At 34.7% G+C, this 16,536-nt stretch overlaps 1 protein-coding gene across 2 annotated transcripts in view; it reads left to right on the top strand.

The window, feature by feature from the left end:
- The window catches only part of CSMD3 (CUB and Sushi multiple domains 3), a 581,291-nt gene that overhangs the window by 202,792 nt on the left and 361,963 nt on the right, over positions 1-16,536 (top strand). For both annotated transcript variants that reach the window (XM_077782368.1, XM_021546425.3), the window contains exon 6: positions 7,778-7,890. In XM_077782368.1, the coding sequence (XP_077638494.1) occupies positions 7,778-7,890 (113 nt within the window). The remainder of the gene's footprint in view (positions 1-7,777; positions 7,891-16,536) is intronic.

Raw genomic sequence — 16,536 nt, forward strand, 5'->3', positions numbered from 1 at the left:
TTCTCAGTGGTGCACCCATGCTCGTCTGCCTCTGCTCCTTATTGACTGCCCTGAGCTTGGTCTCACCAAATACACCAATGAGCTGCTTGTGCAACTTGTCTCAGCTTGTGTGGTAGAAAACCCATGTGTTAACCATCATGTACAGCCAGGTGAAGTTAATATGTATTTATATTTTTTTCTATGATCTGCGCAGGGAAATTGACTTGCAAGTGCAGGGTCACTTTGTACATCAGGTATTTGCATCACATTTATGAAAAGCTACTCCTTCTAAGACCCTGGCATCCATATGAAAATCACCAGCTTTTACTAGACCTGCAGGCAATCAGGACACACCACTGTCCATCAGTGTAATTTTCTTATGTCAAAAAGACAAGATTACATGTATCATGAGCTAACAGTTGTGTGTTTAGAAGGCTCCTTTCCCCATTCTTTATTATTCTGTCAAGTCAAGAGATTAGTTGGAAAACTTTGATATAGGAACATTTGGCTTTATAGGATGCAAACAACTTCTGAATTTAAAAAGTATTTCTTGATCTTGACACTTTTCAACATTTAATATCCACAGTACTATAAATTTTCATTAATCATCACTTGGACCTTTATTAAGTCCTTAATGATCATACACAGGCTTCCCATGAAGCTTCTTTATATGACAGTAACTCTACTCTAAAATTAAACTTTTTCCAGCATTGCAAAGGCAAGAGACAGCTTCCATATATTTCAACACTGACATTTTTAAAACAAAGATGTCTTTTTCAGTCTTTCAGACATCATAATGTACTTAACAAAAAGAGTCAAAGGGTGAATTATTTTTATCCATCTAGATTAATAACTCTAAAATTAATCAATAGATTATTAAAGTACCTTACACAACAAGTATTTTTTTCAAGGTTAAATAATGTAGAACTCTTTTTTTCCTTCTCCTCCCAAATACTCACTTATTTAAGTATTCATTTTTTTGTTTTATAAGTCAGAAATAAGTGATTGCAGTGAAGTTTCAACCTAAACCCTTAGTTTAGTTCTAAATAGCTCATGAATCTAAAGAGTGGCAATTTGAAGAGTGGCAATTTACTGTTCTAAAAATAAAAACCTGCTTTTTGTAATTCATTTGGCTGTAGTTCTGAGATATAGAAACAACAATTAATATAACATCAAACTTGTGAATGTCCTCATTCTCAGATACATAAAATGCTCAGTCCTGCTATAAATATTACAGGGACTTCCCATAAGAATTAGGTCTTTAACTAACTTTGTAACCACTTAAAACTTGGGTTATAATGCCCTCAAAATTCTAGTAGAGTGGTAGATTTTAGGCTCTCTTCTTTTGGGCATTTTTCCTTTACTTTTTTAATGAATATTTACCATTAAGAATGAGCTTGTTTTAGGAAGATACTTTTACTTTACTCTTTAAAGACTGAATTATGACTGCTTAATTTCTCATTGGAATGATGTGTTCTGTCATTTGGTATGACTGGATATTGGACTATGGCAATGCAGAAGAATAACAATCCTCTTCTTTTGTTTTCCTTATGTATATGCTTGATTTATTTTCAAGTTAATCTTTTCCTGTGTTATTTTTGTTTTCATCATTTGAAGTCTCATCTGCTTATTTTGATATTGTAATTACCTTTCAAATTAGTCTCTTTTCTGAAGCCAGTCTATCTCACAAGATGGACAATTCCTTAATCATGCAGGGAATTAATGAGTGTACTGACAGAAGAGCAGCCTTGATGCAACCCATCAGTAGTTTGAGTTTCACACATACAATTAAATGAAAAATTCAACTTAGATTAAAGTTCTATAGCTTCTGTCACAGAGATGTCTCACTTAGTCTTTTTCTGAAAAACAGATATAGTAATATTATAAATATTAGTACTGCATAAATGTAAGCTACAATTAAAATTCTAGGGAAACCACAGCTCTTAAAATACTTACTTTATGTTGGAAATTCTTCACAGAAGCAAAATTTACAGACAATTATCCATTTTGTTGACCTTTGTTATTATACAAAGATAACTGAAAATGCCTATTAGCACTTATTAGCATGTGATATCTTGAAAAAGATTTAAATCCCGAGTTATCAGTTTAGACAACAATAGATTTTGTAAGAAACGTAAGAAGTTGGTAGAGCTTTCTTTGCTTTTTGACAATATAGGTCAGAGAAATGTCATTGATCTGCAATGATTAAATATAATTTGGATATAACATTTCCAGGAAAAAAAAAAAAGGCCAGTAACCAAAGCTGTCATCCAACAGACACTCACATCTATAATAAATGCCATTAAGACCCATTAAACTCATCAGTGAAATTGGAAACATAAGAAAAATATTGATATGCCTAGTCCTACAAAATACTTACTCTTGTAGTACTTGACCAAAGAGTTAAGTTAGGTTAGTGTCTGAACTTCAATACAAACATCATACAAACTGATTTGGCGCAACAGGAGAGATATGATAACTTAATCATTAAATCCTTCAGGATTTTTCAGATAGAATAATATATTAAATATTGAGTTGACATCAGCTTTGCTTCTTTAGTATGCAACTACTTTTTTTAAACAGATATGCATTTATTAAATGAGAGACCTGAGTTTTAATCTTGTGCCCTTAAATGTGCATTGTGGCTTGGATCCTTTGCAAAAGATGTTTATCTTGCTATGTGAAGTGTTGCTTTATGGGGTCAAGGTCGTCATGAAGAACAAATGAAAGGGTCCCATAAGTCTTTGGCAATGAGTATATGTTGTGTACAAATGCAGGAGATGCAATAAGCTATAATATGTTGCTACTTCAAATTTATGTTTAATACAAGTACAGCCTAATTTTAGCATAATTTAGCCAAACCAGACAGGTCATTGATCAGGTACTGTTCTTTTGAGTATCTTTCCTCTCCTTTCAAGGAACAGGTGGATACTCTGTCCTTTAGTGTATTCTTCTGTGTAAGTATTAAACTCTGTGTTCTGGTTTGAAAGCAAAACAAGTGAGAGACTCCAATGCAGAAATACAATTTATTGGGAAAAGGGAAAAAGACAAAAATACATGCAATGATACAAAAGAAAGACCACTGACAAAGTCAGAATACAACCTGACACCCCTCTGGCCAGCGTGCTGGTAGCAGTCCAAATTGTAGTGGCTGTAGTCCTCTTGGAATGGCAGATATGGTCACTGAGTCTTCTTGGAAACTTGAGGAAAGGCTGCCTCTCTGTCCAGAAATCCCTGGATTTATCCAGGTGGGAATGCCTAGCTCCTCCCTCCTGGGCAGAGCATCTCACAATGGGCTGATGTTATTCTGAGTCACGAGGTGTGTCCTTAATCACCTGTTAAACAGAACTGGCTCCTGGAGAGTGTTATCTCTGAGTCGTGTGGCAAGACATTGATGGGCCTATTAATAGGAGATAAGGAAAACTGCCCAGAGGCAGCTCCTACTGGGATGGTAATAGGAAACATCTTGGTCTTCAATCTTGGACACCCCGATAGCACTTAATCATATGAACATGCATAGGCCTTATCAAAATATGTGATAATTTGCCCTTTTTTAATCAAAGCTTTATATACAGTAGTTTTATCTCAACATGCAAATAATAACAGTAAGAAAGAATGCACACAGCTGCAGTTTGTATCAAAACAAACACTTAGGATTTTGTAGTGCATACATATGAGTAATGAGATCTATGTATGCACTTAGTCATGCTTAGATGTAAGTCTTTGTTAGCCTAAGGCTTTGGTAGAATTAGAAAGGATTTCAGCACTGTTTATAGGTGTGGTATCAACCTCAATTTCTTTTTTAAAATTGATTCAATTTCTGTGAATCTGGCATATGAGGAAATGTAGAAACTATATGCTTCATTAAGAAGTTTTGGGAAAAAATTGCTGTGTATTTTTTAAAGAAAAGCAAAACATTATTCTCTTTGGAATAATTTTGGACATATTGAATGACTAAATTAAGGACTGCATTACATCATAATAATCAGTGTATTACATCATAATAATCAGTGTATTGGCAATTGTAGCAATCAGTGACAATATGTTTTTAAGAACTGTCGTTTTAGATGACTTTTAGAAATAAAAGCAAAAGTCTGGTACATGAGCAAAAAGGGAATGTTTAAATTACTTTTCAAGATTATAGCTGTCTGACAGTGTATATTTCAAATGTTAAAGTAAATGTATACTGTTCATTTTCTAGAAGAAATAGAGGATGTGCGCTATGCTATTAAAAAAAGAAAACTCACCAACCCTGAATTCCATTTTGCAACATAAGGTGAGAATTATGTGTTAGAATTCTGAGGGCAAATAAAATACTAATTTACTTCACTGGATCATAATTAGCCTAAAACAGGTGATTTTTTAAAAATTGCTACCTAAATAGTGTATAAAAGAAGAGAGTAGAGGTATATAGTTGTAATGAAGTGCAAGAATGAAATTTTAACTCTCAAAAATGTTACTCCCTTATTTCTTCTGTAAACTGTGGTTACACACAAAATAAGTGCATAGATAGGAACTTCCCTGACATATCTACATGCAGTCTTACACTTCTATTAATCCCTTGTTTAGCAACAAAGGTGCATTGTTTCAGAAAGCACTTCCTTTTTTTAATACATTTTGCAGTAGTCAATGCTGTTGACTGCACACAGGGGTAAAATACTTTAAATCTCTGGTTCACAGCCAAGATTCTCCATGAACATTTCTAAGAGTTCATGAAAGACATCTGCAGAAGGGCAACCTACTCTCTGTTGACTGAAATTTACTATGCAGGATTCTGTGCAGCTTGAGAAGGAGCTACATCTTTTGAATTATAAACGAACATGAGACATGGTGGTTTACTTTGAACTTTAGGAAAATATTGTAGATGATGCAGCATAAGTATACTTGGATTAGTAACAGACACAGAAGTAGGTTGGGCAGCTAATGTATTATTGTAATCGTGAACAGCTTTATAATTTTCTGAGAAGATAAATTGAGATGAGAAAATGGACACATATCAACAGAATCAATTTTGTTAGTTTGCAAATCTACTTTCTGGGAAGAATCCCATAGAACCCATGAACTGCAAAAATCAGATTGTAGAAACTGTGAATTTAATCAGAAGTCAGCATAGATGTAGGGATAGATATATTAATTATCCTGATATGCCTGATTTCATAGGTAAGCTACATTTTTAGCTATTTTAGAAAGAAAAAATTAGTCTTTTACTGTGAACAGATTTAAATGTCTAGGGTAATATTTTCTTATGGCTTGGACAATAAACTTGCAGTTTATTTTTCACATAGTTTTGTGAATATTGGAGAGAAACCTTCTTATAGGCAGAATATATATGAGTCAAAATACATGTTAGGAAATGTGTTTTACAGCCTTATTTTATTTCAATTGTTTAGTAAGATCTCTTCCAGTAATATATTTATTCTAAGATATGCAAGCAGTAAAAGGTTGTTGCCTCTATCTCTATATTGCCTGACAATTATTTATAGAGTGAGAATTTAAATAAAAGAACTATTTCCTCTTGCATTATTAGGTAATAATATTGTAGAGAGAAATAGCTGTACTGAAAAGGATGCCCTAACCTCTACCTTCCTAAAAGCAAGCCGCAAATTATGGTATACTTCTTACATCTGTAGCAAGAAATTTGTAGCAACTTTATGACTTTAGAAAATGTGTTTCATTCTAAAATCCACAAGGAAAATGCAGAAATAGTTGATGTTTTCTAATTGAAAGCTGTAGGCTTCTGCCTCTTAGGCTTTATATATATGCCAGTGTATATGACTTTAATTGGTACAGAGCAATGTGCATTCACCACATCCTTTTGCAGTCTAATAGCACTTTTTTTTTTTTTGTTTGGATTTTTTTTTAGTTTTTTAACTTCATCATCTGTATTTCTTGGATTTAGAATTTGAAGTCAATGTGTCATTCAACTGAATGAATTGTGTGAGCTAATATGTTTCCACAGTATAAAAACATTTTTTTGCAAGTATGTGAAGGAGTTTTAATAGGCCATGGTGTCAGTCAAGCCTTTTGTAATTTATATCAGTGCCTGAGGGAACAAGGGTGCTAGTGCAGCTTCAGAAATTTGGGAAGTCTTCTTAAGCATGTTTTGTTTTGAGGTGAAGTGGGTGGGAAAAGATGAACACTACCTCTAAATTGTTATAATTTCAAAAGTCTTCCTCACAGAATAGTACCTATACAAACTTATTAAGCAAGGTTTTGGCTTTTATTTCACTCAAAAAATCACTTCAGAATTGGTTTATTATGAATAGAGTTTTCTCAAAATAAAACAGGTATCCATTATGTCTGAACATAAAATTACATACTTGTTGGCTAGTAGTTTATTTTAACTACAGGAAGAGTTCTGTTTATAACTAAATGGAAGAGCATAGGCAAATATGTTGACATTCTGAAGATGTGACTTATCTTTCTGGTTTTAGTGAGAAGTATAATATTGAATTATTGGCTTGATGGAAGAATTTTCTATCTGAACTTTATTGACCTTCTTTATAATATGACATCTCATTTAAAAATAAAATAACAAAAAATCCCAACACATAAAAAAACCCCAAAAAACCACAAACTAAAAAAGCACTAAAATCTCCAAACAAAAAAGAACTTCAATTCAGACTTTCTTAATAAGCCAGTCAAGATGAAGGATACTATAATTGGAGCAATATCATTATGTTCCAAACAAAGAAAGCCAAAACAGAAAACCAATTTGTTTGACAAGACAAACAAACAAAAACCAATAAAAAATCCAGATAATTTTGTATACTGGGTCTAATGGCTCATAGTTAATTTTTTTCATAGAAGCCCTTAAAGTACTATAGTTTGGATTTGTGGCTAAACCAGACTTGATAGCACAACAATGTACTGGCTACATCTGAGCTGTGCTTGCACAGTATCAAGGCTTTCTTTCCCCCTAGACCAGGCATAGGTAGGATACTGGGAAGGGTATTTACTGAAAGGATATTTCATACCATATAACTTCATGGTCAGCAATAAAAAAATTACAGGTGCTGAGAGACAGCTGCTAATCATTGCAGACCATTTTGATTGATCTATTTGTGGAATATGGTGAATGATTGCTTCTGTATCACTTGCTTTTTTTCTCAACTCTTCACTTACTAAACTGTCTTTAGAAGTGTCTTTCTTGCTTTTGCTCTTCCTTTTCTCTCCCCTTACAATTGTTTGGGGCAGGGAAGAGAAGGAGTGAGCAGCTTTGTGGTGCTTGACTGCTAGCTGGGGTCAATCCACTAGAATTCCCTATTCTTGTACATCTAATAATTAATTTTCAAATTCACACAAGTGATGGAATATTTCTTTTATCTTTATACCCTGAAAATAGAAAATTACTTACTCTTGAAAAATAGATGTCTATTTTATCATTTTAGATGGTGGTTTGCATAAACTAAGCTCCCTTCTTCCATATCTTGAAGGTGAAAAATCACAAGGTACACACCCTTCCCTGGTGCCCAGAGCAGTGTTCTGTCTAGCCCATTATCTGACCCGTGTTGACACAAATTCTTTCTAGCCTGAGTGCCATGTACTTCCATCTTTACAGTGCTGTGTCTGACCAATAACATGGTTGTGTAGTTTCTGTCTTAGAACTGATTTGTATCCTATCACTTGGTTGGGCATACTGTACAATTTTGTTTGTTCATGCTTCTTAATATGCTACTAACCAATAAATAAAAATTTCCACAATGGGCATTTCAATGAATGCTAGTTTGAATATAAAAATTTTCCTGTTAATATTGAAATCCTTTATTATTTTTTTTATTTATTTGTTTTATTTCAGGCTCTCTGGAATGAATATACCTCCTCCAGTTATAAGCAACAAAAACTGGCTCAGACTACATTTTGTAACAGACAGCAATCACCGATACCGTGGATTTAGTGCCCACTACCAAGGTACATTTAAAGAAATAAATTTTAATTGTGGCTATATTTGTTAGAAAAAACAGTGCCTGAAGATTCAGGAAATGGGAAGGGTTACTTAAAAAAAAAAAAAGCACCTCATAAAAGTATAGTTGGTTTTTCAAACTGCTATATCAAATTACAATCTGTTAGAATATATATGGGTGGTATATTATCTACTGTATCTAAATTCAGTTACCAAAAAATATTACAGGAGATACCTGTTTTACTTTAACCTGTACAAGTACTTAGCTTTTAAAATGGTCCTCATATTCTGGAAAAATACTGTGGAACAGTAACAGAAAGAATGTCTTTATCATTAAATTATAGGAATGGCTCTATAGTTGTATAAGTTGTATTTGTAAAGGAGTAAGTTTCTGTTTACTAAAGTAGCATTTAATCACTATTACTTTTTACTATGTTTTGGAATGCTTTGCATTATTAAACGTTTAATAAACCAGAAAGATTCTCACCCACAGTCTTTATGAACAAACATTTATTTTGAGTAAGAGTAAAAGCATCTGAAGCATAATTTTGGGAAAGTCACTGTTTGAAATAAGGTCATTCTAATGATGAAGTGCTAATGAAAATGAAATGTCAATAGTGCAAGGTAATACCGTAAATAATATTTTGCAATATCCACAGTGTATCAATGGACCTTCAGGGAACAGTAACCCCTTTTTGTGGTTTTGTGCTTTTTCCATTTATCTGATGAAAAACAAATCATGACATTCCTATCAATATCTAGTTCAAGAATTTCTTTTACAGTTTCTTATAGAAAATCTAGCATAGGAAGAAGTTAGTTATAAAAAGTTTTGCAGAGTCTGATAAAATTAGTCAAGTAATGCAAAAATTGCAATTATCAAAAGCCTATGACTAATGTTTTTAATTTGATCCTTGATAATAGGAAGTTTTACAGCTCTATGTGATTGCTTCAGTATATTCTAAACAAGAACAGAAAAAAATGATTACTCTTTTCATTGGGTATTTTATATCTTTATTTGGACTTCCTGAGTTCATAGATGTTCTAGAATGTATATTCTGAATTAATTTATATGAAAGAAGCTTTCTTAATATCGCTTCAGGGCTGCTATAATTTATGAAAACACTGACTCATTTTTTGCATGATATCTTTAATACCATATATGATAAACCAAACTCTTTACTAAGACGTTGCCAGCTTATGGGACAGTAAAAAGATAGGATGTAGGAATTCTCTCTAATAAATCTACCCCACAATTGAAAAACCATGTGATAACTATTTTGGTGGTTTAAGTAAAATGTTTTGGATTGTTGAGCTGTTTCTTTTGAGCTAGTGAGAAAAGAAGAACAAACCATGTTTCATGGTAAACATACATGCATTCCTGCCAAAAATATGAGGTAGCTAATGAAAGAGAACTTATGTTTAGGCTTATGTTTATTTTTAAAAATGTGTTTCATCCAAGACCCATAAAACGTGTGAGTTGATAGGTGTGGGAGATTTGAATATGCTGTGTGTCTTCTATTTCTCCTTACTGCCTTAGAATGTAGTGATTAAATAATAGTGGGTTTACTATTTTGGTTTGCTTATTTAATATTTAATTGTGTATTGCTGAATGTATGTTAAAGTTGACTAAACACCAAGTTGTTAAATGCTGCAACAGCATACTTAATGTGAAGAAAATGTCTTTTGCAACTCTAAAATAAATGTAGGCAGTAAAAAAATTCAGCATGTAAAGTAATTACATGTGCATACTCAAGCCTATATGATCAATAAAAAATAACCTTGATAGAAAATATAAAAACACGTGGTCAGATAATAGGGGATGTGTATTTTCTGGTAGGTTAATGGTACACTAAAGGAGACAATGTAAGGAATTAAATAAATATCATAGAATCAAAGAATGGTTTAGGTTAGAAGGGACCTTTAAGATCATCTAGTTCCAACCCCTGTGCCATGAGCAGGGAAACCTCACTAGACCAGGTTGCTCGAACTCTGCCATGAACACTTCTAGGGATGGGATATATTAAAAACCTTCCAACATTTAGAAAATAAACATTAAATATATAGCACAAAATATTTCATTTTTTTGAGAACTGTAAGCTTAAATTTTTCAGTTAGAGATAACTTTAAGCCTTTTTTTAATGACAATTTTCAAACTTTAATTTCACTTATTTTCTGACATGAGTTTTCTGAAAATCAGATAAATTATAAAAATTTTAAAGTATTGCAAAATGTCATGTAGTGCAAGGGCTTTATTTTATTTTTGTTTTCAAGAGTTTTTTTCTGCATTACTTTTGAGAGGGAATATGTTGTGAGGGAATTCTTTCAATAGTTTTTTTTTAATCAGAGTGCTACTCAGTAGTAGCTATGTTAAAATCTCCATCCTTCCCCTGCTTAATTGATGTAGATTGACTGTAACTTCTTTCTGTGTTCCTGAAACATAGTGTCTGCTACTTATTACACTCTAAACATAATTACTAATTTCTTAGTACTTCCTATAATTTAATTTTCTTTAGCCTATTACATATTTTTAAGGACCTGGACTTCAAATTTGGAACTTCAGAATACTGCATAATTTTAGTCTGTCACTGTGTGGCACTACAGTACCCTTTTCAACTAATCACTCCCTTGGCTTAGTGATTTTGTTTGCACTAGTGCACATTTTGTTAGTGTATTCGGGTCATGGTTTAACTCTAAGTAGCAGTGAGCCCCCCTTACCACCACTCACTCCCTCACTCACTCCTTCCTCAGAGTACTGTGGCAGCAGCTTTCTGGGCACAGAGAGCAACAGACAACCTTCCCAGAGATTGTCCTGGGGAAGACTGTGAGAAGATCAAAGAAAAGAATGTAAAAAAGTCTTATCTTCACTTGCTGCACCTGTTGTTGTGAACATGTGGAATGTGTTATGGAGATTTGTTTACCAAAGGGTGATTTCTTAATTGGCCACTGTTGATGGTGTTTGGATTCAAAGATCAATTGGGTCCACCTATATCGTGACTGTCAGTAAGGGCAATGGGTTTCTTAATAAGTATAATAAAGTGATTGATCAGCCTTCTGAGAATCATGGAGTCAATGATGATTATTACCCAGCTGGGAGCATGCGACGACAGAGTACAATAGGGCAGAAAATAGGAAGAACAAGAGTGATAAATTTCATGGTTGGAAAGAAGATGTGGCAAATCACTCATCAACTCCTATCCTGGAAAAAATGGCCTTACTATAAAACCTTTAATGACTATTTTGGGTGTTGGAAAACAAAGACAAATAGTAAAGAAATTATGAAAAACACCTTTACTCTTCTCTTTTGAAAGCTTAACTTTATGCCAAACACTTTCCCTTCCTCTATTCTACCACACATTACTCTTTGGCTCTTTGGTGATGTGATAGCCAGTGCAGAGGGTTCAGGTCAAAGTGTAAGTGTTCATTTCTGCTCTTCCTCATTTCTCACTCTTTTCTTTTGCCATTTCTTCCTTCTTACTCATTTCTTCTGCCTTGTTGTGCATTGACAATGGACCATTGTTTCTTAGGGGAAGAACCTTCTTCTGTATGGGTTATCCATGAACTACAACCTCTTTGAGGGTATTACTAGCTCTGGAATGGAGCATGCATGCTCTGAGCTTGTTCCTTTCCCTTAGTGTTTATTGCCTTATCTTAGATACATCTTCATAGAAATGTCACAAATTCTACTGGCGGACTCAGTCTGTCCTGTGGTGTGTCCATTGTGGAACCAGATGTGGTCAGTTGTGACCAGCATGGGACTAAGCACCAGCTTAGTGCCGGCTGAAGGGAGACGTGATATGTTCAGCCCTATACCCCCCTGCCACCAAACCCCTGGCATTTATCCTAATTACAGTCTTATTCCCTTCTGTTCTCTTAAGTTTATGAAAACTTTTTTTAAGATTCTTTTTCATAAGGCAGCCTCACCTAGCTGACTTTCAGTGTAATACCTATTGTGGCCTAGACATTTGAAAACAAGACTAAAAGTGATGCACTGCAAAGTCAAAATATTGCTGCCTATGGGAAAAAAACCCACAGCAATGAAAAAATAAAAAACCTAGTGTATTACATATTTTTTTCTAAACACACTTTTAATGCAATTAAATATATTTTCCTAGTTTTCAATTTAAGACCTTGCAAATAGTCATGGGCCTTTAACGCCTTTAAATTTTGGTTTTTTTTAAATTGACTTATACAGAAAAAATGAAATCTGATGAGGTACATGAAATTGGGAAGCTCTCAGCTTCGTTGGAGTATGCAGTCATGTGAATTATGTGTATTACTTTCTTTTAAGAGGCAATTTTATTCGTGAAAGGTATTCATTTATACAATATTTAAAAGACATTGGTAAACAATAACCAATGTGATTAGAAGAGAAATTTCAACAAGAAATTTCATTTAGAGGATAATCAAAATATTTCCCTACCTAGACTGTGGTGCATTAACCCACATATTCTTGCTTGTCTGGTCATCTGTGTTTCAGCACTTCTTTCTCTTTACTGAGAGTTCCTTGCCTTGTTAAAACTCCCTTTGAATCAGAAACTGTTGGCTGAAGTAGAACAAAAGCTTCTTTGGATCTTGAAGCAGCTGCTTCACTGTTTCTTGGCACCCGTAATCCTCTTTTGCTGTTTCTAAAATTAGTTGTGCTCTTTTACTACTTCCATTTCCAGTTCCTTTTGGTTGCTGCTTTCTTACAGTTACTTTTAGCACTCCATAATTTATGTATGAATCCATAATATTATCTAAGTGGACAGAAGGGATTAAGTTAGCTTCACAGCATCTGGTCTTACTGACTGGCATACACAAACTTCAATCTTCTTTATATCAAGCATACCCAGATTCATAAAAGGCTTTCAGAAAAAAAAAAAAAAATCTTCATTTTCTGATAGTTAAATATTATTTTAAGCATCTATAACTTTGCTATCTTTTTAGATCCAGCATCCTTTTTCTCTCACTCTCTACCTATGTCCTCCTTTAAGCTCTGGAAGGTTTCAACAGCAGCCCTACAATTGCTAATCATTTCACTTGTGAAATCAATTTCTTAACTGGTTTTGTTTCCTTCCCGTGTTTTTTATCTCTGTTTAAGCCATGTGCAAACCCATGCTTCCACTTTGCAAAATAGTATCAAATATATAAATTGAGTGCACAAACACATCCATTAAGAATACCTGCTTATAGGAAAATGCAAATAAAACTATGAAATATATCCATGAGCATTTCAGAACAGAATAAAATTTAGTTGTCTTGCTCATATTTAAAAGTATGCAAATGGTTACTCTCCTTCATACTTTACAGCCAGCTATGGGAAGCTGAGGTTGAATAAATGTGAACACCTTGAGTGTGAGATGAAATATGAAGAAAAAGATGTTGAAAAACTTCTTCTTGCTCTGCTTGATTTTCTATTGTTACTTTCTTTTTCTTTCTGTCATTTTGTTTATGAATAGAAATGTGTCTCCATCCATAAATTATTTATGGAGTTAGCTTTTCCTATTTTTTTTTTTTTCAGTTTTGCTTTCGGAAAGAATGTAAAGCAATTGCCAATCAGGTAAAGAACAATAGTACTAAACTGCCTTACAACATCATGGCTAGAGTTGGCAGAAGGGGAAAACTTCTTTATTACTTTTTTCACAATTTTAGGCAATTTAATCAGGATTTTGTCATTCGTTTCTTATCTCAAAAGCTATTGCAACAAACACTACACTGTAGTACTGCTGAAAGACTAGCAGCTGTAACAGAGACATAGGTAAGATTTTTGTTTAAACACCTATAGGTATCTGCATACCCATTAAAGCTGGAGAGCTGTGAAGCACTGTGCCTGTATATATGTGTGTGGAGACCCTAGGAGGCATCCCCTGGTTTGGAGAGACACAAGAAGCTTCCCTCAGAAAGCTGTTAAGACCCTATTGGCTCCTTCCCCAGTTTCTGTGTCTACTCTTATGTCCCTGAGCCACTCCCTCCCTATTCCCTGATAGGCCTTTATCTTTGTGCTGCCCCGAGACCAGGGTCGCCCCTGTGCCCTTTGAGAGAGAGAAAGCCTGGACCCTCCATGTGTGTATGTGCCTGGGACTCTGAACATCTCACTGTGTGGTTGAATTAAACATCTGTGGATACCATACAAAGGCCCTTTCTGCTTCTTTACCCTGCACTTTACTAGCAGCAATTCAGGCTACAATATATGTGCACTGATGCATCATAGAAATCACCCAAGATAACCCATGTATGTCTTTGGCAATGGCAGAAGTGCAGAACTTCTTTGGGCAGACAAACCAAGGTGTTTACCAAGATGTATGTTATGAAATTAAAATATTTCTCCAATTCAAATTATGTATGGGCAACTGAGCTTTTCCCATACTTTGCTAATCCTGCCAGTGTGGGTTTCAGAGTGACCACACGGTAGATGTTGGGTAGAGGTGTTCTAGAGTACAAGAGACATCTGTGTGGTGCTGGCAAGTTAGAACTTATAGGAGATCACATGGTGTGTTTAGTATGTCAGACACCTAAACACTAAGCAGATGTTTCCTCCCAGCTAGACAGTGGAGAGAGACAGAAAAAAGGTAAAACTCATGGACTGAGATAAAGGAAATTTAGCACAACAGAAAATGATGGGAAAGTAGTAGTTTCATTAGGAAATAATGATAAAAGAATATACAAAACTAGTGATGCACAAAGCAACTCACCACTTGCCGACCAATTGATTCCAATTCCTGAGCAGTGGTTGCTGCCTCCCAGACAAGTTGCCTCATCCCCTGTTCAGCATGATGTCATGCGGTATGGAATATGTGGCAGCTGGGGTCAGTTGTCCCAGCTGTGTTCCTTTTCAGCATCTTGTGCACCCTCAGCCTCCTTGCTAGCAGAGCAGCATGAGAAGCTGAAAACTCCTTGACTCAAGGTGGGCACTGCTCAGCAAGAACTAAAACATCAGTGCTAAAACCAAAATATGGCACTATAACAGCAATAAGGAAGAAAATTCACTCTATTGTAGCAAGAACCAGGACACCCTTCCATTCTGTCATAGAAACTGGAAGAAGGGAAGGAAGAAACAGTATATAGCCATCTGTTATATCCTGTCTTAGATGTGTCCTTTAAAATTATTTAAAACACTACATTCCACTTAATACAATGGCTAGATTTGCATTTATTCTAATAATTTGTATGCCTAGTGCAATTACAGACACACTGATGTGGGTTTTTAATCTCAGTTGGTATTTACTAATCACTTACTGAAATGTTTGGTTTTTTTTTTTAATACCACAGCATTCAAGGGCTTGAAATTCTCTAGGAGAAAGAAAGGTACTGAATTGCTTCAATGCATTTTTAGAAGTCTACTACTTTGACAAGGGCTGTATGTTCTGTGTTGGCCAATGCAAATAAATTCTTGCTTTCATTGATAATATATTTGTCGGATGGCAGGTATTTATTTTTTAGGAGAGACAGTTATCAGAATTGTGAATCTGTGACTTTTAAGACATTGAAATTCTTTTGTCAATACAGCATAGATGGCTACCTGATCTTGCAATGGATGCAGGAGAAAGAAATCCTCTCTTCATAAACTGAAAATACTAGAGTCTCTCAGAAGCACTTTTTTTTTTTTTTTTTTCACTCCAGACATAACAAGAGCTTAAATTGCATATGTAATCATATAAGTAAATGTTTTTAGTGGATTTTCATACTCCTGGGTCTTTTAACTCCACTTTATCTCATACTGAGATATATATTCTAAACAGATTCTTTTTCACCTTTGCACTCTTGAGAGGTCTTTTATTCACAGTTATACACCCACACAATTACACTGCACAGAATGACATTGACTTTGTTCTAATCAAGTTGTAGAGGAGAAAAAATGTTACATTTTGTTGACTGTCTCCAAATTTAAAGATCTTGCTTTTAGAATTCCCACTATTTAGAACATCACTATTGACACTTAGTTCTGATACTGTGAACAGATCCAGAGAGATCTAATTTTAAAATTGTAATTCAATTATTTTTTACTTCAAGTAAGATAATATTTCATTTAAAAAATGAAAAGAGTCTGGCAATGTCTTCTTGACACCCACCTTTGCGATGTTTACATGTATTGATCAGTCCCTCTCAGTCTTCTCTAAGCTAAACAGTTCTAGCTCCTGCAGTCTCTTCTCATAAGAGGAATGCTCCAGGCCCCTCATCATCTTTTTTGCCCTCCACTGCACCCTCTCCAGTAGCTCCTTGTTTTGTATTGAGGGGCCCAGATCTGGATACAACACTCCAGATGTAGCTGCACTATGGCCAAGTAGAGAGGGAAGATCACCTCTCTTGATCTGCTGATCACGCTCTTCCTGTTGAATGGCAGCACAGCCTTCAGGTGTATCAGTCACTCCTCTCATGTTCATATCATCAGCAAACTTGCTGAGGGTACATTCAATCCCTTCATCCAGGTCATTGAAAAACAAGTTGAATAAGATTGGATCCAATATTGATCCCTGGGATTCATCACCAAGTACAGGCTTCCAAGTAGATTTTACTCTGATGATCATGACCCTCTGAGTGGCAATTCAACCTGTTCTTGATTCATCTCACTGACCTAACACATTCATTCACCTAACCTGATTAATTTAATACACATCTCCTGAGTTTACCTGCTAGGATGTTATATAAGATAGTATCAAATTAACATATTTTTAGAT

Source organism: Lonchura striata, chromosome 1 (assembly GCF_046129695.1).
Source record: "Lonchura striata isolate bLonStr1 chromosome 1, bLonStr1.mat, whole genome shotgun sequence".
Taxonomy (NCBI): domain Eukaryota; kingdom Metazoa; phylum Chordata; class Aves; order Passeriformes; family Estrildidae; genus Lonchura; species Lonchura striata.